This window comes from Heptranchias perlo, chromosome 10, assembly GCF_035084215.1.
Source record: "Heptranchias perlo isolate sHepPer1 chromosome 10, sHepPer1.hap1, whole genome shotgun sequence".
In the NCBI taxonomy this organism is placed as follows: domain Eukaryota; kingdom Metazoa; phylum Chordata; class Chondrichthyes; order Hexanchiformes; family Hexanchidae; genus Heptranchias; species Heptranchias perlo.
In genome coordinates, this window is record NC_090334.1 from 24,407,366 (window position 1) to 24,431,731 (window position 24,366).

The 24,366-nt window shown below is 40.5% G+C and overlaps 1 protein-coding gene across 2 annotated transcripts in view; it reads left to right on the top strand.

The window, feature by feature from the left end:
* zfyve26 (zinc finger, FYVE domain containing 26) overlaps positions 1 to 24,366 on the top strand; it is a 97,221-nt gene that overhangs the window by 43,121 nt on the left and 29,734 nt on the right. For both annotated transcript variants that reach the window (XM_067991349.1, XM_067991348.1), the window contains 10 exons: positions 1,902 to 2,006; positions 7,695 to 7,817; positions 9,411 to 9,587; positions 10,414 to 10,663; positions 11,874 to 11,972; positions 14,625 to 14,791; positions 18,782 to 18,918; positions 21,498 to 21,529; positions 21,627 to 21,763; positions 23,722 to 23,942. In XM_067991349.1, the coding sequence (XP_067847450.1) occupies positions 1,902 to 2,006; positions 7,695 to 7,817; positions 9,411 to 9,587; positions 10,414 to 10,663; positions 11,874 to 11,972; positions 14,625 to 14,791; positions 18,782 to 18,918; positions 21,498 to 21,529; positions 21,627 to 21,763; positions 23,722 to 23,942 (1,448 nt within the window). The remainder of the gene's footprint in view (positions 1 to 1,901; positions 2,007 to 7,694; positions 7,818 to 9,410; positions 9,588 to 10,413; positions 10,664 to 11,873; positions 11,973 to 14,624; positions 14,792 to 18,781; positions 18,919 to 21,497; positions 21,530 to 21,626; positions 21,764 to 23,721; positions 23,943 to 24,366) is intronic.

Sequence of the window (24,366 nt, forward strand, 5' to 3'; positions counted from 1 at the left end):
AATATAGATGATAACTCAGCTGGCAAGAAGATTCTGGAAGTGAGTGATTGTTGGAAAACTTGCTCCACAGCGCCTCCAAGTGGCAAGAGCCTGCAACTTGGCTGTGACAAACTGAGAAAAATGTTCACATTTTGGATAGGGTTTACATAGAGAATTTCAATGTTAAATGCCTACAAAAAATGTGACTCAAAATCATGACGCATATATTCTATATAAAATAATAAAAGTTAATCTTCAATGGCTGTGCCCACAGATCAAAGTGAATTTCCATCAGACTGCATTAGTAATACTGTAGGTGTCGTAGGTATGTGTGTCTGCAGCTTATGAAGCTCCTAGTGGTAGAAGTGTGCAGCTGCAGGTATGACTGTGCCGTGTGTCACAGAATGGTGCTGCCTCGCAAATTTAATATAATTTCATTGGACGTATATGTCTTGCATAAAGCGCACACTTGTCGACAAATCTTACTTTCTGTTGTCAAAGTTTTATGTTCCATAGGAGCATGTCATCATTTTCTAATAGGAAAACTCAACTGTCAACATTGTGTCATACTGCATTTGCAAGCCTTCCATCACTGGTGGCATTGTGACACAAGTCACCCAGGTCCGCTCATCATTTTGTTTTTGAGCCGATTTTCGGATGTTTTCTTTTCCCTCTGTTGCAAAGTTTATTTAAACTTTACTTTTGGTCCCGAGTAAATGCTGAACATTGCCTGTACTGCCTGCTTATTTTTATTTTTAGCCACTTTCTCAGTTCTGCTAGCTCCATTAAGTTTGTTTATAAGACTGATTAAGTTCCCCATACGCCATTAAGACTGACTCTCCTGCATTCCCTGCTGGATTGAAAGCGTTACTGTGTTCACTGATTTCATTAACTCTGGGGATTCCTGCCAGCTTGCTTATTTATTTCTGTAATTCTAGGGGCTCTTGCCAGTCAGCTCTGAGCTCCCATTATATTGATTTTATTAATTAATTTCACGGATGCCTGCTGGCCCACTGAGCTGCGGCTTTAATTTATTAATTCTGTGGCTTCTTGCACTCTACATCACTTGCCCTTACCCTGCCCACTTCTCAATAATTCCCTACTTTAATTACTTGCTATTCTCCCCCAAGCTATTCACCACTGTCCCAGACCTCACTTCCCCAGACCTCTAAACTGCTCCCACACTACCTCGCAAATCATTACCAATCCAGTAGCCCTTCTTAAACACCGTATCCTCACATTTGCCATCACCCACAGTATGCCATGTCTACTTGCTCATACAAGACCATTTCCTCTAACTTTATTTAAGTGCCTATGTTTATGGATATATAATAACAGATCTTGTATGACATTGCTCACAGTTCCTACCTCAATAAAGTGTAATGCTGAAATGTTATAGGAAGTAACTGACACTTAGAAGAAGTGCACACTTGCCACAAACCTTTTAATATAGATTTTCTCTGTTTCTCACTGCATTGCACATATAGTCTGTCACAATTAGATAATAAATTTCATATATGGTCTGTTAGATATATATTGCATGTTTATTGTCTGTCAGATATTTGCAATCTCATAGTGAGTTCTATATGTACAGCCTGTTAGATGAACTATTCCATATTTACTGTGTTAATTAATGAACTGTTCCACATGAATGTTCAGTTTATGAATTATTAGATCTGTACAGTCTAGTCACAGATAATGAATTACTTCATGCACAGTCTAATCACAATGAATTATTTCATATTTATAATTTGTCAAACTGTCACTGGAATTTTATGTGGTAAACTTACTTTGTTGCACTGTCAAAGAAGTATCCTTGATTTATACATGTTTTTGCATATGTTTTTGTTCCTCTGTAAATGACATTGTTAGAATATCGTAAATTGATGCCTTTATCTTAAAATGAAGGTTTATGTTGTCAGATCCTTAATCTAAGGTCTCTGGTACCTTGGTCTGGCTGGCAGGAACTGCGGACAGAATCCAACGAGAACCCACAGACTGTGATGGACATAATTTTGAAGGCTGGGGTAAGAGAAAATTCTTGTTTAGTTTTTAAGATTTCTGTTTGAGAATCATAGTTGTTAACACGACAATTAAATTGTCTTCTAAATATTTTTAATAATCATGTTTGGATTTATTCAATGCATGGCAGCTATTTAATGCCTCATAGCCTTGAAGATTAATGATTACTGACTACATATTACTTTGCAAAGAGGTGAGCCATACTCCAGTTAGCTTTAATTGACATTTGCTACAGAGGCAACTGATCCAATTTAATAAATTAGAACAGATGATGATACTTGCATCTTTAACAAAAAGAAAATTTGTTGAATTAAAAAATATATATTTTAATATAGGTTGCATAGGGTTAATAGAAAAGAGAATTAAGTGTGAGGCTAAACGAAGTAAAACTCAAGTGATTATGATGCCAACTAACCGCAGATAAAAAAGAAAACTAGTGCGTTAATGGAAGGGGTAAATTTTGTTAACAAAATTTAAACGGAAAAGCTTTTGAATAATTGGGAAAAAGAGATACTGTGTTCTATGGTATAAAAGCTATCAAGGAGCATACAACAAAGATATGATGCGCTCCTAAGGACATAAGAAATAGGAGCAGGAGTAGGCCGAGTAGGCCATGCAGCCCCTCAAGCCTGCTCCACCATTCAATAAGATCATGGCCGATCTTCATCCTCAACTCCACTTTCCTGCCCTATCCTCTTATACCTTGATTTCCCTAGAGTCCAAAAGTTTATCCATCTCGGCCTTGAATATACTCAACGACTCAGCATCCACAGCTCTCTGGGGTAGAGAATTTCAAAGATTCACAGTCCTCTGAGTGAAGAAATTCCTCCTCATCTTAGTCTTAAATGGCTGACCCCATATCCTGCGATTATGCCCTCTAGTTCTAGACTCTCCAGCCAGGGGAAACAACCTCTCAGGTCTACCCTGTCAAGCCCTCTCAGAATCTTATGTTTCAATGAGATCCCCTCTCATTCTTCTAAACTCCAGAGAGTATAGGCCCATTCTACTCAACCTCTCCTCAGAGGACAACCCTCTCATTCCAGGAATTAATCGAGTGAATCTTCATTGCACCACCTCTAAGGCAAGTATATCCTTCCTTAGATAAGGAGACCAAAACTGTACGCAGTACTCCAGGTGAGGTCTCACCAAAGCCCTGCACATTGTAGTAAGGCTTCCTTACTCTTGTACTCTAACCCCCTTGCAATAAAGGCCAGCATGCCATTTGCTTTCCTAATTGCCTGCTGTACCTGCATGCTAACTTTTTGTGTTTCTTGTACCCGGACACCCAAGTCTCTCTGGACACCAACATTTAATAGTTTCTCACCATTCAAAAAATATTCTGTTTTTCTATTCTTCCTACCAAAGTGAATAACCATACATTTCTCCACATTATACTCCATCTGCCACCTTCTTGCCCACTCATTTAACCTGTCCATATCGCTTTGCAGACTCATTGTGTCCTCCTCACAGCTCAGTTTTCCACCTAGCTTTGTATCGTCAGCAAACTTGGATACATTACACTCTGTCCCTTCACCCAAGTCATTAATATAAGAACATAAGAAATAGGAGCAGGAGTAGGCCAATCGGCCCCTCGAGCCTGCTCCGCCATTCAACAAGATCATGGCTGATCTGATCCTAACCTCAAATCTAAATTCATGTCCAATTTCCTGCCCGCTCCCCGTAACCCCTAATTCCCTTTACTTCTAGGAAACTGTCTATTTCCGTTTTAAATTTATTTAATGATGTAGCTTCCACAGCTTCCTGGGGCAGCAAATTCCACAGACCTACTACCCTCTGAGTGAAGAAGTTTCTCCTCATCTCAGTTTTGAAAGAGCAGCCCCTTATTTTAAGATTATGCCCCCTCGTTCTAGTTTCACCCATCCTTGGGAACATCCTTACCGCATCCACCCGATCAAGCCCCTTCACAATCTTATATGTTTCAATAAGATCGCCTCTCATTCTTCTGAACTCCAATGAGTAGAGTCCCAATCTATTCAACCTCTCCTCATATGTCCACCCCCTCATCCCTGGGATTAACCGAGTGAACCTTCTTTGTACTGCCTCGAGAGCAAGTATGTCTTTTCTTAAGTATGGACACCAAAACTGTATGCAGTATTCCAGGTGCGGTCTCACCAATACCTTTATATAACTGCAGCAATACCTCCCTGTTTTTATATTCTATCCACCTAGCAATAAAAGCCAACATTCCGTTGGCCTTCTTGATCACCTGCTGCACCTGCACACTAACTTTTTGATTTTCTTGCACTAGGACCCCCAGATCCCTTTGTACTGCAGTACTTTCCAGTTTCTTGCCATTACGATAATAACTTGCTCTCTGATTTTTCCTGCCAAAGTGCATAACCTCATATTTTCCAATATTGTATTGCATCTGCCAAATCTCCGCCCACTCACCCAGCCTGTCTATATCCCCTTGTAGATTTTTTATGTCCTCCTCACTCTCCACTTTCCCTCCCATCTTTGATTGTAAATAGCCGAGGCCCAAGCATTGATCCTTGCGGTACCCCACTAGTTATTGCCTGCCAACCTGAAAATAACCCGTTTATCCCTACTCTCTGTTTTCTGTCCATTATCCAATCCTCTATCCATGCTTATATATTACCCCAAACCCCATGAGCCCTTATCTTGTGTAACAACCTTTTATGTGGCACCTAATCGAACACCTTTTGAAAATCCAATATGCTACACCAACTGGTTCCCCTTTATCTACCCCGCTAGTTACATCCTCAAAAAACTCTTAATAAATTTGTCAAACACTATTTCCCTTTCATAAATCCATGTTGACTCTGCCTAATCATATTATTATGTTTTAAACATAGAAAATAGGAGCAAGAGTAGGCCATTCGGCCCTTCGGGCCTGCTCCGCCTTTCAAAATGATCATGGCTGATTGTCTAACTCAGTAACCTGTTCCCGCTTGTACCCCATATCCCTTGATCCCTTTAGCATTAAGAATTATATCTATCTCCTTCTTGAATACATCTAATGACTTGGCCTCCATTGCCTTCTGTGGTAGAGAATTCCACAGGTTCACCACCCTCTGAGTGAAGAAATTTCTCCTCATCTCGGTTCTAAATGGCATACCCCGATCCTGAGACTGTGACCCCTGGTTATGGACTCCCCAGCCATCGGGAACATCCTCCCTGCATCTAGTCTGTCTAGTCCTGTTAGAATTTTATATGTTTCGATGAGATCACCTCTCATTCTTCTAAACTCCAGTGAATATAGGCCTAGTCGACCCAATCTCTCCTCATACGTCAGTCCTGCCATCCCAGCAATCAGTCTGGTAAACCTTCGTTGCACTCCCTCCATGGCAAGGACATCCTTCCTCAGATGAGGAGACCAAAACTGCACACAATACTCCAGATGTGGTCTCACCAAGGCCCTGTATAACTGCAGTAAGACATCCCTGCTCCTGTACTCAAATCCTCTTGAAATGCAGGCCAACATACCATTCGCCTTCTTAACTGCTTGCTGCACCTGAATGCTCTCTTTCAGCGACTGGTGTACAAGGACACCCAGGTCTCGTCGCACCTCCCCTTTTCCCAATCTATCACCATTCAGATAATCTGCCTTTCTGTTTTTACAACCAAAGTGGATAACCTCACATTTATCCACGTTATACTGCATCTGCCATGTTCTTGCCCACTCACCCAACTTGTCTAAATCACATTGGAGCCTCTTTGCATCCTCCTCACAGCTCACATTCCACCCCAGCTTTGTGTCGTCTGCAAACTTGGAAATGTTACATTTAGTTCCCTCATCCAAATCATTGATATATATTGTGAATAGCTGGGGCCCAAGCACTGATCCTTGCGGCACCCCACTAGTCACTGCCTGCCACCTGGAAATAGACCCGTTTATTCTTACTCTCTGTTTCCTGTCTGTCAACCAATTCTCAATCCATATTCCCCCCAATCCCATGTGCTTTAATTTTGCACACTAACCTCTTGTGTGGGACCTTATCAAAAGCCTTCTGAAAATCCAAACACATCACATCCACTGGTTCTCCCCTATCTATTCTACTAGTTACATCCTCAAAAAACTCCAGTAGATTTGTTAAGCATAATTTCCCTTTCATAAACCCATTGTGACTTTGTCCAATCCTGTTAATGCCCTCCACGTGTTCTGTTATCACATCTTTTATAATAGACTCTAGCATTTTCCCCACTACTGATGTTAGGCTAACTGGTTTATAATTTCCTGTTTTTTTTTCTCTCCCTCCATTTTTAAATAGTGGGGTTACATTTGCCACCCTCCAATCTGTAGGAACTGTTCCAGAGTCTATAGAATTTTGGAAGATGACCACCAATGCATTCAATATTTCCAGGGCCACTTCCTTTAGTACTCTGGGATATAGATTATCAGGCCCTGGGGATTTGTCAGCCTTTAGCCCCATTAATTTCCCGAGCACTTTTTTTTTAAACTAATACTGGTTTCCTTCAGTTCCTCCCTCTCACTAGACCCTTGGTTCCCTAACATTTCTGGGAGGTTATTTGTGTCCTCCTTTATGAAGACAGAACCAAAGTATGTGTTTAATTGTTCTGCCATTTCTTTGTTCCCCATTATAATTTTCCCCCATTTCTGACTGTAAGACATTTGTCTTCACTAACCTTTTTCTCTTGACCTATTTATAGAAGCTTTTACAGTCAGTTTTTATGTTCCATGCTAGTTTACTCTCATACTCTATTTTCCCCTTTTAATCAATCTCTTTGTCTTCCTTTGCTGAATTCTGAACTGCTCCCAATCCTCAGGCTTGCCACTTTTTCTGGCAATTTTATATGCCTCCTCTTTGGATCCAATACTATCTCTAATTTCTTTTATAAGCCACGGTTGAGCCACCTTTCCTGTTTTATTTTTGCGCCAGACAGGAATGAATAATTGTTGTAATTCCTGCACACGTTCTTTAAATATTAGCCGTTGCCTATCCACAACAAGACCCCGCACAACAAGATTGTTAATTAATCCTTTCTCATTGCACAATACCCAGTCTAGGATTGCCTGTTCTCTCGTTGGTTCCTCAACGTATTGGTCTAGAAAACCATCACGTACACACTCCAGGAATTCCTCCCCCACGGTATTATTGCTAATTTGGTTTGACCAATCTATATGTAAATTAAAGTCACCCATGATTATAGTTGTACCCTTCTTGCATGCGTCTCTAATTTCCTGTTTAATGCCCTCTCCTATATCTCCACTGCTGTTTGGGGGCCTATAGACAACCCCCACTAACGTTTTCTGCCCCTTGGTGTTTCTTAGCTCCACCTATACAGATTCCACATTGTGATTTTCCAAGCCGATATCCTTCCTCACTATTGCATTGATAAGTGCCCTGTTACCACTTCCTTAATAATGGATTCCAGCATTTTTTCGAATGACAAGGTTGAAGTAGTGGATAGATCTGAATGCAGTTCAGTTAGTTGGTCAATTGTAGAATATAATTCTTTCCAATCCTCAATTTGCTAGAATCTCTAAACTCGGACATGTTACTGCAATTGTGAGGCTCCCATTTCATAGTTTAGGAGTGATATCAAAGCGCATTCTATCTTTAAATTCATGTTAGCATTAACCAACTGGCCAGTATGTGGAATGAATTGTATTGTCCAATGAAATTATTTTCATTTTGCATGTGCATTGGATTCTGTTTACTAAGAGATGGATGAATTGTTATATGCAGGAGTTTGAGCTTTGCGAATCTTGGGTCCAGCTGCATCCTGTGTCAATACACTTTACAATGAAGCTCAGGCGTGAATATCTCCTTCACCTGCTTCAGCAAGGAGATGGGGAAAGATCATTCCAGGCAAGTGCTACAATAAAAAACTGACGTGCTTTTCGTTGAGCAATAGTGGTGAATTTATGGTGTCAGTAAAGCATTTTGTACAATGTAATATATTTCCTTAAAATAAAAGCAAAATACTGTGGATGCTGGAAATCTGAAAGAAAAACAGAAAATGCTGGAACACTCAGCAGGTCAGACAGTATCTGTGGAGAGAGAAACAGAGTTAACGTTTCAGGTCAAAGACCTTTTGTCAGAACTATAGTGGATTCCCATTAATCCACAGTTGAAAAGTCTGATTTGATGTGACACTTGATACTATACACATTCACCTCCTGCATCTGTTACTAGTATTCCCTCTTCACCCACACAATGTTGCTTTGAATGCTTTTAATGCGTGCCCCTCATAACGATTAATGTGAAAGAAGAATAGGATATATTTAAGACAGTTATTCAATCCTTGTATTCATTGTTTAACATCATCAGAGCTACTCTTATACAATTGTGCCCTCAAAGCAGGCACTGCCAGCCATGTTAACTTGAATTATTATTGCCTCCATAAAGACTAAATTAAAATTTTCTCCAAAATTTGACATAGTCTGGATTCCTTCTCAAAAATGGGCAAGTGGAATGCTGCAGTGCATCTACACTTATACTGAAATTGAGAGCTTAAGTAATTTAAACGTTGGTCAGATTTTTAACAAATGTAAAGGGCTTTCATGTTGCTCATTTTCTTAGGTACAGTTCCATTTGGGCTAATGTCCAGTGTGTCATTGAATAGCTGACCCATACAGACCATCAGGTTCCATGTTCAATCTCTGAGCTATACTGAGTTAGCTGATCTTAACCTGGGGGGACGGCTGCATTTGGCTTCAGTGTTCCTGGGTTAGGAAGGAGAAAGTGTTTTTTGACTTCTGTATTTGCTTCTGGACTTAGATAGGATGGAGTACGGCAGTGTTGGCAGTGTTATCCTCTACAGTTAAATAGCCTGCCGATGTTCCGTGGCAAGCTTCACTTAGGTAATGGCCACATGAGCAAGATATTGGAAGGTGACTGTTGCTTATGGAACTGTACAAAGTAAGGAATTGACATCTCAGGAGGGGAATGGATAAAAATTGGCAGGAGAGAAAAGACAAACTTGTATTTATGCAATAGGTTTTGTAATAGGTTTTGTAGGCTTGTGCCTGTCATGACACTTTCATCTTGCTTCTATTTCAGTATCTTTTTCAAAGATATTTGTAATGGTTGTTACTTTCCATACAATAACCGCCCCATCTTGGTTTTTAAAAAAAAAATACTATTCTGTATTAGGACAATATGCTACTTTAAAGAGCCCAATGTATATCTTGTAGTAACTGAAGTTGTGTCAGGTAATTAACTTTTTTGTAGCTCACATGGATAGATTACTGTACTGTTACAGATATCTGGAAACATCATTTCTTTGTATTTAGAAATTAATGAATGATACATCATTGTACACCTGAATTGTGAGGGGGAAAAAGTAAAAGTTATTAAAATGAAAACTGGATCATTTTACCACAGTATTCAGCATGCAGACTTATTATTAAAACAGCTAAAATATGCTGAATTTCTGCTCAGTTCTTCCTGTTCCATTAGCTCTTGCAGGGAATCTGTGATTCTGACATGTGCCAAGCTGTATGTGAACAGGCTCTGGATCAGCATCCAGGACTGGCTGCTTGCCACTTTCTGGCCAATTACCTTACCACTCACTTTCACAAGAGTCTGTCTGCTGCACGCCATCATGAAATTCAAGCTATGCGCATTGGATCAAAGGTAAGGAAGGTATTTCATAGAGTCCGTATCACTTGACCACTGGTTATTAAGTTCATCAGAAAGAGCACGTGGTGTTTGTAAAGTATCTTGTAGTGTCCTCACTGAATATTGGCAGCTGCAGTTCTATTTAACTGAATCCCTCAATCCTTCAGGAAAAGGCCTACGTGGAGTAGTAATAATTCTATATCACAGTGGTGAAAAGGTTTGATATCTATCTGCAAAAGGAAATGGTCTCTTTGATATGCAAATTGTGCTCAAAATGCATTGGACTTGCTATAAAATTGCCTTTGGGAGTTGCACAGAAAGCATATTTTGGTAGTGAATGTGTTTGAAGAGCCTGTATCCATATGATTTATTTGTTGATGGAGAAATATAAGCCATAAATGTTCTGTCTCAGTCTGTGGTATTGTAATGAGGTGCAAGTGCATTAACTTTTTAAGTTAATAACATAGCATGTTATGTTGCCGGCATAACAACAGTTGCTGCACTCCACAGTTGTGAACCACTTTCAGATGTATTGAGAGCGTGACCAACTGCTCTACTTTTGCAAGCTCACCTGATGAAGGAGAAAGCCTCCGAAAGCTTGTGATTTTCAAATAAAACTGTTGGACTATAACCTGGTGTTGTAAGATTCCTTACATTTGTCCACCCCAGTCCATCACCGGCATCTCCACATCAAAGCTTTGTTTAAGTTGAGCTAATTCTGTAAGTTATTGAGTTAAAGTTTTAAAATTGTCAAGGAATTATTTTTTTGCTGTGCTCATCAGTTTTCTTGCACATTGATCCATTGATTTTGTGTTTGGCTTGTATATTTTCCTTTTTGTAGCTTTTACTGACACTGCCGGAGTCTGCACGTGATGTCTATTCACATCTGTCCTCGAACCCGTTGCTGATGCTGGAGCAGCTTCTCATGAATATGAAAGTGGATTGGGCGTCACTGGCTGTCCAGACACTACTTCAACTGCTGATGGGGCAAGAAGCTGGTTTTGCCATTGAAGACATTGATTGCCTTCTTTCCAAATACGCAGCTAAGGCTCTTGAAGTTCCATATGCAGTGCGAGAGAAAACACGATCAGGTAACAAAAATTGTCCTGCTTTTATTTCTTTGTGAAGTAGAATTTATTTTTTAAAAAGCGGTAAATGTTGTACCAGTGTCAAACTGCAACTGCCTCCCTTAAATTTAGGCAGATCACAGAGCCTTGCATAAAGGAGTGACTTGTTTTCCAGACTTTATGGTGATATTTACTGTTTGATCAGAAACATTGCCAAAATCTGTTGCTATGCTGCAGAATCTGTTTTTGACTGGTCCATGTGTCCACTGGTGACATAATAGCCTCTTTGTCTCATTTCATCTTCACACCCTGTTCTATTTTGTGGTTGGAAATTTACACTTGTTAATCTGCCTGGGGCAAGTTACTTTCTAGCTTTGGTGAGTTCAAAAAACAACAGCTTGCCATTATATTTATACCTGTCTGTTGTTTTAATATTTTCTTCTGTGGCTTTTCCTTTGTGCCTGGTCCATACTCCACTGGCCAGATTTTTTTTATCTTGACCAAATCCGTATTTTGTTCTTTCACAATAAATTTCCTGTAGTTTATCTTAAATTTTTTTTGGTCAAGTTAATTTTGCGGAGTCTAAATAAATGAAAGCTATGTATCAGCATTGTTTCTTCTACAGAGATAGTTTTCTTTTTAAACAAATTCACAGGTGGAATTAGTGAACATGCTGAGATGGTTTAAATTAAATATATACTCTGCTGCTGTTATATTGCAAAGTACTGACAGGGTTATCCCTGCCTGTTGTGGTTCGCTCTGTAATTCTAGAGTGCAACTGTGCACACATAGGTATGCTGTGTTTCACAGAACACCCATTATTTGACTTGCTTCACTTTGCTACACACCTGAAACCTAATGGTTTGACTCTGCACGTGGGAGTCCGTTACATTAGAAAGTTAATGGACGTCTTCATACGTGCATTACTTTCTGGAGTTCTATGTCTCTTCCACCTGTTATTCTGGCATCAGTTGAAATGTGATCAGGCTTGGCTGTGATTGCCCCTTTGATAGATTAGCCTGACAATACTCATTGTTAAGGATAAATCAGTACAGCTGGACTGATGACCTATTCAATCAAATTTCCGTCTTTCTGCTTTTAGTAACCGCATGAAAGATGAAAAAATTCTCATTGGTTCATAAGTACATCAAACACTGAGCTGATGAATTTAGGTTTGCCACATGACATTGTTAATTTAAGTTTGTATGATGTTATTTTATGCCTTTCTGTCTAGATTCTGTAATTAATCTGCAAGATTTACTCACTCAGAGTGCAGGACCAGAGAACGTTGCCATATCATCAAGCATTGAGCGAACACCAAGTATGTCTTCTGGTAAGGACAATGTCATGGAACCATAGAGGTTTACAGCACAGAAGGATGGTTATTCGGTCTGTCCTGGGGTCTGTGGCAGCTCTTGGTTAGAGCAGTCCAAAATTTATCTCACTGTCCCGCTCTCTTCCCCATAGCCCTGTATCTTTCTCTCCTTCAAATGTTTATGCAGTTTTCTCTGAAAAGGTGGAATGATCTCTGCCTCAACCACACTCTGTGGGAAAGAGTTCCATGCTCTGAGAAATTTCTGCTCACCCCTGTCCTCACTCTTTTAGTGACTGTTATAAATTGTTGATCCCTTGTCATTGACTCCCTGACTAGAGGGAATAGTCAATCCTTAGTCACTCTAACAAAATCCTTCATAATTTGAAAAATCTCTCTTGAATCTCCCCTGAGCCTTCTCTGCTCTAGTCAAAATAGTTCCAGAATCTTCATAATTTTTGTTTCCAAATCCTGGTATCGCCCTGATCAGTGCATGCTGTCAATGCCTTTGATGATCTTTCCATAATGGGAAGCTGAAAACTATCGCCACAATATTTCAATTGTGGCCTAACCAATGTTTTGTACAAATTTATCATTACTTCTTTACTCTTTTATTCTATGGTCCTATTTTATAATACGCAAAGTACTATTGGTTTTTTTTATTTGCTTTACCTGCCTGCACTTTCAGGGAATTATGTATTTGAGCCCCTAGGTATCTCTCTTCATCCACACCTTTCAGTGCCTTTCCATTGAGTGTATATTTCCATTCCTTGTTTTTCCTCCCAAAATGTATTACTTCCCGTTTCTCCACATTAAATTCCAGCAGCTACCTGTCTGCCCATTCTGCTAACTGATCTGAAGTTTTTTCCAGTTCTCCTTGCTGTTTGTGATATGTTGGGCAGAGTAAGGATTGAATGGTGAGGACTGGTTCAAAAGTGTGCGGGATTGTTATGCTTGTTTAACTGCAGATTTGTTCTTTCTATCTATCAATTTTAGCTGAAATAAAATATCAACATTACTTTTTAGCTTTGTTTTTAAAAGCAGAAACTGTCAATTTCTTTTGCTTGCACCAGTGGGATTTCATTTAATAATTAACCAGTGTCTGGGTTCTACTGAGTTCAAAGATATAACATGATTATACATTGATCCTAGAGAATCTCTTGAATTAGCTGTGTTACAAGGAGGTCACCTTTTTATAGGCAATGTTCAATTGTTTTCAATGAAAACGGATTAGGAACAGCTAACGATTATTAACAAGCTGTTACTCTGTACGTACCCAACCAATGAATGGCATTCACCATAAGATGATAATTTTTTCATAAAGTGGGCTATATTCCAGTCACCATTGAAACGGTGAAGCATGTCAACGTGTACTTTTATGTCAAGTTATTAAGTTACACTTTAGAATTCCTTGATTGGTGCCTTCAGTTGATGTGAATTGTTTTTGTGTTTCCTCCATGAACGACTGACTTTTTAAAAAAACTTTGGAGTAGCACTTGTAACAACAAGCCCTACATACGCTGCACGTATTCATTCAGGGAATAATGATCAAGAAATGTTCTGAACTGCAACTGCACTCTGTTGTTATTACCACATATATACAAAATATTGCTCTTTACTCGGCAACGGTATTTAATTTCCTTATGACTGTAATAACTTTGAAGGTGTATATCTCATAATTAAAATCCCCCCCCCCCCCCCCCCCCACCGCAATAAATCTTCACCCTCTACTAATGCTCTCTACAGTGAAAACTTTTTCAAATTGGGTGTGATAGGGTGACCTCCGAGATAGTTATTAGCACATTACGTGCTATTGCAATAACTTTGAAACAACCACCATACAATATCAAAAACTTAATCCTATTTTAATTCAAAATGAACAATAAAGTAAATGTACCTTAGTGACAACATGACTCAAATTCGCAATTATTGAAACTTTAGTCCCTACCTACAGCAGAGATTCTCGCAGTTGATAAATCAGCTGCAACAGTAGTGGAACTGTGCTGCACTTGAGCACAGATGTGACTTGAATGCATTTTAAATGGGGGTATAGGCTCAAAGCGGGAAACCTACTGGAGGCTTGAGGGAACAGTGAGAGGATAACCCGAGAATGTCATCAAGGATTTTAAGGTGAACCTCAAATTTAAGTCTCTATGAAATTTGTCCACTTGCTGCTGTGTAGTCATGTAGTGGCTTGGGCATTAAGCTGGAAGGTGACTTACACCACAGTCATCAAGCTGCAACAGCTGCATTTTGATCTAACATTATTTGATGTTTTAACATGGCACAGTCCTATCACAGTGCCATACACAGGGGTAGTGCATATTGCAGTAAATGTTCACATTTATCATTTGACCCAAAACTCAGAATAGTACCTGAGAGCTAACAGAGAAAATACATTTAAATGTCATCTCAGCTGGTTTTGAACTCCGATCCCACAGGTGAAAGAATAGTGTTCTACCCCACTACATTGCTCAGCCTCTTTAACTGCTTTGTTTAAAATATGCAGACAAAATGGTTATTTTGGGACACAGAATTTTCAAAATTAGTGAATAGATACAGTTTCGTAAAGATAATGTTGGATTCTCCTCTCAAGGCTATACCACTCACTGGACGTTATTTAAAATAACTTGATTTTTGTTTGATTCTAAACCAGTGTGTTTGATGTTGCAGTTAACTCCTCGCTCCAAGGACCATCTACCCCTCGAGAAGGGTCTATTCGAAGGTCTAAATCAATCAGTGAATTTATTCCTCCAGAAAGCTTACCTGCTAAGAAAGACTGGGTACCTGACAATAAGGCAATGTTTTGCATGGTCTGTCAGAAGGAGAGGTTTACCATGGTAAGGAAACAATGTGGAACAAAACTTCATAACATTTTCCAATTACTTTTTTTTAATATTCTCCTCAAAAGGTTTCAGTGAAATGCCAGAATAGAATTTGAAACCAGTCATCTTTGCTGTGGCCTGTGTTGGTGGTCTACATCTTTGCACTTTCAAACTTACCGGCAAAAGAATGGTGTTCTTCAGTGAAAAAAAATTGTACCCATGTCCAGAAGATTAGCAAAATACCGTTACCATCAACAATTGAAGTACTACACGCTATTTATCTTGTGAGCTTGCAGGTGCATGCAGTTGAAAATAACTGCCCTGCAATTTTTTTTAATTCGTTTATGGGATGTGGGCATGGCTGGCGAGGCTGGCATTTATTGCTCATCCCTAATTGCCCTTGAGAAGGTGGTGGTGAGCCGCCTTCTTGAACCGCTGCAGTCCGTGTGGTGAAGGTTCTCCCACAGTGCTGTTAAGGGAGTTCCAGGATTTTGACCCAGCGACGATGAAGGAACGGCCATATATTTCCAAGTCAGGATGGTGTGTGACTTGGAGGGGAACGTGTAGGTGATGTTGTTCCCGTGTGCCTGCTGCTCTTGTCCTTCTAGGTGGTAGAGGTCGCGGGTTTGGGAGGTGCTGTCGAAGAAGCCTTGGCGAGTTGCTGCAGTGCATCCTGTGGATGGTACACACTGCAGCCTCTGTGCGCCAGTGGTGAAGGGAGTGAATGTTTAGGGTGGTGGATGGGGTCCCAATCAAGCGGGCTGCTTTGTCCTGGATGGTGTCGAGCTTCTTGAATGTTGTTGGACCTGCACTCATCCAGGCAAGTGGAGAGTATTCCATCACACTCCTGACTTGTGCCTTGTAGATGGTGGAAAGGCTTTGTGGAGTCAGGAGGTGAGTCACTCGCCGCAGAATACCCAGCCTTTGACCTGCTCGTGCAGCCACAGTATTTATGTGGCTGCTCCAGTTAAGTTTCTGGTCAATCGTGACCCACAGGATGTTGATAGTGGGGGATTTGGCAATGGTAATGCCGTTGAATGTCAAGGGGAGGTGGTTAGACTCTCTTGTTGGCCATGGTCATTGCCTGGCACTTGTCTGGCGCGAATGTTACTTGCCACTTATCAGCCAACTCTGGATGTTGTCCAGGTCTTGCTGCATGTGGGCTCGGACTGCTTCATTATCTGAGGGGTTACGAATGGAACTGAACACTGTGCAATCATCAGCGAACATCCCCATTTCTGACCTTATGATGGAGGGAAGGTTATTGATGAAGCAGCTGAAGATGGTTGGGCCTAGGACACTGCCCTGAGGAACTCCTGCAGCAATGTCCTGGGGCTGAGATGATTGGTCTCCAACAACCACTACCATCTTCCTTTGTGCTAGGTATGACTCCAGCCACTGGAGAGTTTTCCCCCTGATTCCCATTGACTTCAATTTTACTCGTGCTCCTTGGTGCCACACTCTGTCAAATGCTGCCTTGATGTCAAGGGCAGTCACTCTCACCTCACCTCTGGAATTCAGCTCTTTTGTCCATGTTTGGACCAAGGCTGTAAGGAGGTCTGGAGCCGAGTGGTCCTGGCGGAACCCAAACTGAGCATCGGTGAGCAGGTTATTGGTGAGTAAGTGCCGCTTGATAGCACTGTCGATGACACCTTCCATCACTTTGCTGATAATTGAGAGTAGACTGATGGTGCGGTAATTGGCCGGATTGGATTTGTCCTGCTTTTTGTGGACAGGACATACCTGGGCAATTTTCCACATTGTCGGGTAGATGCCAGTGTTGTAGCTGTACTGGAACAGCTTGGCTAGAGGCGCAGCTAGTTCTGGAGCACAAGTCTTCATGACTATAGCCGGGATGTTGTCGGGGCCCATAGCCTTTGCTGTATCCAGTGCACTCAGCTGTTTCTTGATATCACGTGGAGTGAATCGAATTGATTTGCTGAATCACTTGAATTTGGATGAATCTGTGAAACATGCTCACTTTTGTTGCCTTATGATGGTAAAGCAACAAATCCCAGAAGTTATTTGCATAAACAGCATTGCAGACAATTGTAAACTAGATCTGCAGTGATTCCATTGTGTTAGAGGCTTTGTGTTGCTTTAATCCCTGTTCATCCCTTTTTTGATTTTAAAGGGGCAACTGGGGTGCACAACCCGGTGTCACAGCAAGTAAAGTAGCAGTGTTAAAAGTGTTTGTTAAGCATCTGAAAGGGGTAAAAGATTGTCCAGACCAATAGTTCGAAATGTACTTCCTTAAATGTCACACAGTTTTTGCTTAAAGATGACTTTTATGTTTATAGAGTGATCCTGTTTCAAAGGACTTTTCCACAGAGACAGATTGAACAGCAGTTTAACAAAACCAGCTGAAGAACAACTTAAAAATAATAGCAGTTGGTCCTGATTGATCTGTGACTGGAGGGACTGTGAAATAGAATAGCTTCCAGAGGATGTGTATGTCTTTCTTTCTGACAACAATGGAACACACCCACTTCCACAAAGTTGGTTAAAACAAGTTCCTTGAGGCTCATGTATTGATCGTAGAGATTAATTTCTTGTACATTGGGCTCACACAGGTAACAGCAGCTGGTTTGTTGGAATATTGCTGTTCCCTCAAACTGAAAAATCCAAGCAGGAATGTAGAATGGATAACAGACCCTTCAGAAGATAGATTCATTTAAAAGAGATGGGGTGGGGTTGGGGGAGGAGTTTGTAAAGGTAACCAGCATGTTTTAAGCCAGTTTCATCATGAGGAAGGTGCAAGACCTCACTACTTTTGTCTTGTTATTGCAAAGGAGCTGGTCTTGAGTTGTATTTTTGAAGTTTTCTAATCTTCATATTTTTGGAAAAATATAAAATTGATTTACATCTTGAGCTTTTATCTAGCCAATTAATGTGCATTTGCATCATCATGTCTGGCTGGCATCGATTCAGATTTATCAGTTTAGATAATGACCTAGCTGCAAGAAAATACATTTTTCATGTGTTGTGAGCCTCAAATTGAGTTTATTTGTTGCCTGAGTGCTGCCGTACATTTGTGCAGAACTGAAGATCCTGGCATCGTGTGACTGGTGCATTACTACTTCTCTGGCAGACTGCAAACATTGGTTTTCTCAAAAAAAAAATTGTCCCAGCAATAATAAGAATTAAATATTTACTGTTATATTACTCTGAGTCAACCTTTCTTATAGAAATTTCTTCTTTTCTTTAGCGTCTACAAAGTCATGCTCACTTATACAGCGGTTAGCTCTTAAATCTACCTCTCTTGCCAAGCATTTGATCACCTGTCCTAATGTCTCCTCCTTTGGCTCGATGTCAATTTTTGTCAGATTACATTCTAGTGAAGTGCCTTGGGATGTTTTACTATGTTAAAGGCGCTATATTAAATACAAGTTGTTGTTGTTAGGAATAGTCTGTGACACATCTGCCCAGGCAAGGGTGTAGCTTCTGATGTTAACGGTTGTCTAAGTGTGTGGAAGATTCAAATCCAGGGTTATTCTGATTGCCTTGTTGGAAAAGGCAGCACACAGCTGAATACGGACGAGTAGGTCCCAGATTAATGGCTCATGGTCTATGCTGAGTTACCTGATCTCTGCCAGGAGGCATTACAGTTGGCCTCAGTGCCGTTACGCTAGGGAGGGGGAAAGCAGCCATGGATGATCGCAGATAATTATACAGTGACTGCCACAGAAGTTTGCATGTGAAGGTATCAGGATGGGACAGGATTGAGCTCTGTTATGATGGCCTCCATGATAGAATAGCCTGCAAATACTCATTGTTTGGGCTCACATATAGAGAGTATTACAGGCCTGTGGAATTGTACCCCAGCAGGAGCCAATGCCCTTGAGGAGTGGAGAAAACTACCCAAAAAGAAGCAAGTATCAAATCCTTTGTGTTGCAGGTCTTAGTGAATTTTTGAAGTGTTTTTCATTCGTATGGAGGACCTTAATACAGCACTTTTTCAATGATTGTATTGCACATTAATATTTAACTCTCTTTCTCTATCAGTTTAATCGACGACATCACTGCAGGCGTTGTGGTCGTGTTGTTTGCAACTCTTGTTCAACAAACAAGATGGTGGTTGAGGACTGCAGGGAAAGCCCAGCACGAGTTTGTGACCAGTGTTACAGTTATTATCATATAAAGTAAGTCTTGTCTCAGCTATAGTCTTGATTTCAGAGGTGGCAGCAACAATGCATGTAATGTCAAGGGGATAAATGTACTTATTTCTGAAGCATTACATTGGTAGCAGTGACCACGTGTATTTTGTGCTGTGCGTTAACCTGGTGAAAGTCAGTGCTGCTCAAATATTCCACCAAGAAAAGCCATTATAGTGATTTAATATTTCAAAAAACTTTTCAGCTACTATTTTTAAAAATTCTGAAAACTTGAAACTTTATTTTCCAATGCAGTACTATAACACACTATACTAAGCTTTATTGCACAGCTTGACAGACTAGTAGGACATGAATTTTACATGTGAATCCACACCATGTACATCTTTTGATGAAGCATTACAGTTGAAAAGAAAACTAATGTCTGAAGCAGGCGTTTCTGTGATAGTGATTTTAAATGAAACCTGCTGAATTATACACCATTCTTTTTTGGTGTTGTTTGTTGTGATTCCTTCACATATTTCACCAATAAATGTGTTTGCAGAATCTACTGTAACAGATATCTTGGGCAGAAAAAAGAATATCTTTATAATGCTACTGGATCTCTCTGGGCTTTGCTCACTCTATGTTCAGTACTTTGCTGTGTGGCAATAGGAATATTAAACTAAAACAAAATGTGTTCCTATATAATAGAAGCTTCCTCACGGAGAGACTATTATGTGGCAGGAGCTGGGAGGGGACGGGGGCAAGGATGCCAGGAGCGGTGGCAGGAACTGGTAGGTTTTATTGAAAGTGGGGCTGACATTTTAGTTGTAGAACAGGGAGTGGGGCCAAGATTTAATAGCGTTGGCAGGGAATGGGACCGAGATTGTGGCCAGAGAAATACACCAAGTGTAGCCTTCAGATGAATCAGATTTAGGGGATGGGGGAGAAATGGACCAGAGCACATTGATATAATTCAGGCCCCGCAGTCATACGTTACGTCTTTATTTTTATATGTTTCCATTATAAATTCCAGTATTTATATTTAAAATGGAAATTGCCTATGCAAATTTGCCACACAGCACCTCCATTGATGGGAGGATTTAATTATAGCATGATTTCCTTCCCCTTCGATGGTTCAGGGACATTGAGGCCTAATTTGGAGCCCTGGCTAAAATCTGCAAATAGCACAGACTGGAGCTTGGACCTTGCTGCATTGTAGGCTCAGTACCGCATCTCTTTGTTCATTTAGCCCTGCTTCCCCAGTCAGTCGGGGGTTCCCTTTAGAAAAGCATCTCTGTGTACAGCTATTTGCCAGGGCACTAAAGCGCAAATACATAATGAACATACGAATTAAGAGCAGGGGTAGGCCATTCGGCCACTCGAGTCTGCTCTGCCATTTGATAAGATCACGGCTGATGTGATGGTGACCTCAACCCTATTTTCCCATCTACCTACTACAACCTTTGACTCCCTTGTTAATCAGGAATCTATCTAATTCAGCCTTAAAAATATTCAATGACCCTGCCTTCACCGCTCTCTGGGAAAGGGAGTTCCACAGACTCATGACCCTCAGAGAAAAAATTTCTCCTCATCTCCGTCTTAAATGGGAGATCCCTTATTTTTAAACTGTCTCTCCTAGTTCTAGTCTCTCCCACAAGGGAAAACATCCTCTCAGCATCTACCCCTTCAAGTCCCCTCAGGATCTCATCTTTCAATAAGATCACCTCTCATTCTTCTAAACTCCAATGTATACAATAAATACCAATTTCCACTGGTAACCAATTAACAGTTCCAGGAGGAACACCGTGCGGGCAAAAATTTGGCAGATGGAGTATAATGTGGGAAATGTGAACTTGTCCACTTTGGCAGGAGGAATAGAAAAGCAGTATATTATTTAAATGGAGAGAGATTGCAGAACTCTGAGGTACAGAGGGATCTGGCTGTCCTAGTACATGAATCACAAAAAGTTAGTATGCAGGTACAGCAACTTGTCCAACCTTTCCTCATAAGAAAACCCCCTCATCCCAAGAATCAGTCAAGTGAACCTTCTCTGAACCGCCTCTAAAACAATGATGTCCTTTTTTAAATAAGGAGACCAAAACTGCACACAGTATTCTAGATGTGGTCTCACCAATGCCCTGTACAATTGTAGCAAAACATCTCTACTTTTATATTCCATCCCCCTTGTAATAAATGACAGCATTCCATTTGCCTTCCTAATCACTTGCTGTACCTGCATACTAACTTTTTGTGATTCATGTACTCGGACACCCAGATCACTCATCTGCCAAATTTTTGCCCGCACGGTGTTCCTCCAGGAACTGTTAATTGGTTACCGGTGGAAATTGGTACATACAGCCTCTGGAATTGTGGATGAGCGCTTTTTTTAATTGACGAAGAATTTAGTATTGTCTCTTTTTTTTAATGACAGACATATGTTTCATGCTGCTCTTATTCTGTGAATTTAGCTTATTTACAAAGTGAATAAGAGTCATGGATTTGTAATTGAAATACTGTACTGTTTTAATGACTGATTTCAGAATTGTCTTGAAATTTACCAGTTATTCTATGTTCATCAATATCTTCTGCACGTTATTTTAGAATGTTTGTTTTATTTCCTACAGTGAAAAAGATGAACAACTTGATCAAGGAGAAGGTGAGCAACACCAACTGGGAGATAGTTTGTGAAAACGTTCTGATTTGTTTTCCTAGCTTAATGACTTATGTGCTCAATTCTTTTTCTGTGTATTAAGACGCCATAAGCTGTGGTGATGGTGGCTCGGATTTTGCTGCAGCGTTACAGATGCCGCGGGTGGCAGAAGTATATTGGAACCTGACTCTGAATGAAGATGAGAATGAAAATGAGCGCAGTGAGTTTTTCTATGAGCAGGTGAGAGATATAAACCTGTTGATTTCCTGATCTCATACCTTTATTTTACTTTGTTGCAGGAGTGCCTGATAGTTGCAATTTCAGTTAAATCCAGTTTCTGGAATATGAACATCAGATTTATTTTACAACCATAACAAATGTACCTTGCTTCAAAAGAAACAAAAGAAAGAAACTTGCATTTACATAGCGCATTTCCCAAAGCACATCACAGCCTGTCAATTAATTTTTGAGTGTGGTCACTTTTGTTTTGTAGCCATTTGCACACAGCAAGATCCCACACACAGCAATGAGATATATGACCAGCTAATCTGTTTTTTGTGGCATTGGTTGAGGGATAAATGCTCGACAGACACTGGGAGAACATTCTGCTCCTTTTCAAATAGTGCCTTGAAATCGTGTATACCCACTTGAACAGGGAAACGGGGCCTCGTTTTAATGGGTCATCTGAAAGTCGGCACCCCCAACAGTGCTGCACTCACTCAGTACTGCACAGCCTAGATTATGTGCTTAAATCCGGCTTGTACCCACAACCTTCTGACTCAGAGGTGAGAATACTTATCGCTGAGCTGGCACAAAACATAATTAAACATATGACAATGTAGTGGAATTTTTCCTTCTAAGAAAAAAAATTAAAGCATCTATGAATTTCTGTATATAATTATAATGGTAGAGCTCACCAATGGCTTGCTGGAAAAAGGCGCTAACCTGAGCAATACTAAATCATATATGCCTGTAGGTTCCGGGGTTGATCCCAGGTCTATGCTGATAGATACCTTAACTGGGACAACAATCAACACGCCACAGATGTCCTCAATGTCCTTGAGCTAGTGATGGTGATATAATTGTCCAAGGATTCTGTTCATGATTATTGTTTGTAACTCCTCCTGGAAAGTCCATATTTAGGACATTGGATGAGAGCAGGATTAGGTTCAGCTCTGATGTCCAACTTGGTCAAAATAGACTGATAGATGTAGATTTGAAAATGGAGCAAAATACTGGAGGGCTGCTGTGCTCATGGAATCATACCCCAGCAATGAGAGATGAGGAGAAAATTGGGAAAATAATCATACTGTACTGGTGGTTATCTTTATGTAAAGGCCTGTATGGTGGAACAACAATTAAACCTTTAAGAAAATGTTAGAAGTGTAAGGAATATCGTTTGTTTTCAAATCTTTAAAAACATGTATTGTTTTCATTCTCATGTTTTAAATAATCTGATGGTTCAGTTGGTCTGTGGATAGTCTTGTACAAAACTCAGCTATGCACATCAGGAGGTCCCTGTTTTGATCCCTCTTGTGCTGCGTAAGGTAATCTTGGGCAGGGCAGCAGTGAGGGCACTCAATGGCTTCTGTGTTCCGGATAGTGGAGAGGGGAGGGAAATAGTTCAGCGTTCCTGGTCAATATCCAGTGACCTGTGCTGTGAATTGTGCATATGTCAGGGGAAGATTGGGCTTGGCTCTGATTCCTCTCAATATCGAATCATTACCAACACTAAGCTCACACGTGAAGGATGGCATGGGGTACCAGGGGTCAGAGCACATCATTGTGTTGAGTCAGTGTCTTCAGTAGGGGGAAGAAAAATCTTAACATATAGCATTCTGAAACAGTGAGCACTCAGTTTATTATAGTTTTGTTTTTGTCTTGATTTGTATTTTCTTTGTTTATGTTTCATAATTATGGTGGATTATATTAGTGCACAGTAATACTAAGTTTGTGCCCTAGATTTCTCCATGCATCTTATCTACTGAGCATTTCTTCACAGTGAGGGGGCACATATGGGGGGAGCTAGAAGGACAAGCTAGCTTGAAGGACACCTTTACCTTCTTGCAGCTTGTCTCAAACTGCATCTAGACAAAGACTTAGGAGCAAGTTGCTTACCCCTTGAAGACTAGGAGGAAACCACCGAGAGAAACGAGGGCAATAAATTAAAATGTGCAAACTGTTGTAATGTTTTACAGGCTCCCAGTGCTTCCTTATGTATTGCCATCCTGAATCTGCACAGTAATAATATGGTATGTGGCCATCAGCTGATAGACCACTGCAGCAAACTGTCTCGAGCATTAACTAACCCAGAGGTGGATGCCTGTCTCTTAATGGATATCATGAAACAACTCCTTTTCAGTGCTAAGATGATGTTTGTGAAGGCAGGAAGGAGCCAGGACCTGTCCCTTTGTGACAGGTGAGTCACATTGTTGTTGTTCTAGGTTTAGAAATACTGTAATTGGGAACTGAGAAGCTCTTCAAAAGAAATCTGTCTTATTAAAGGACACTCACCTGACGAAGGAGAAAGCCTCCGAAAGCTTGTGATTTTCAAGTAAAACTGTTGGACTATAACCTGGTGTTGTAAGATTCCTTACATTTGTACACCCCAGTCCATCACCGGCATCTCCACATCATTATTAAAGGATGGTTAGTGGGTCTCCAGCATGTTGTGACCTATCCATAATTCTTCATGCAGCCACTTAAATTTCTTTTAAAGACGGATGCTGAGATAACCCCCTTTGACAAGTGGTTCAGTAAGTGCACTGTCTGGCACTGAGCCATTTTTACCAGGAAGGCTCACTACCAGATTTGTGCTGAGCTCAGCGAGGGTGGCAGTGGGT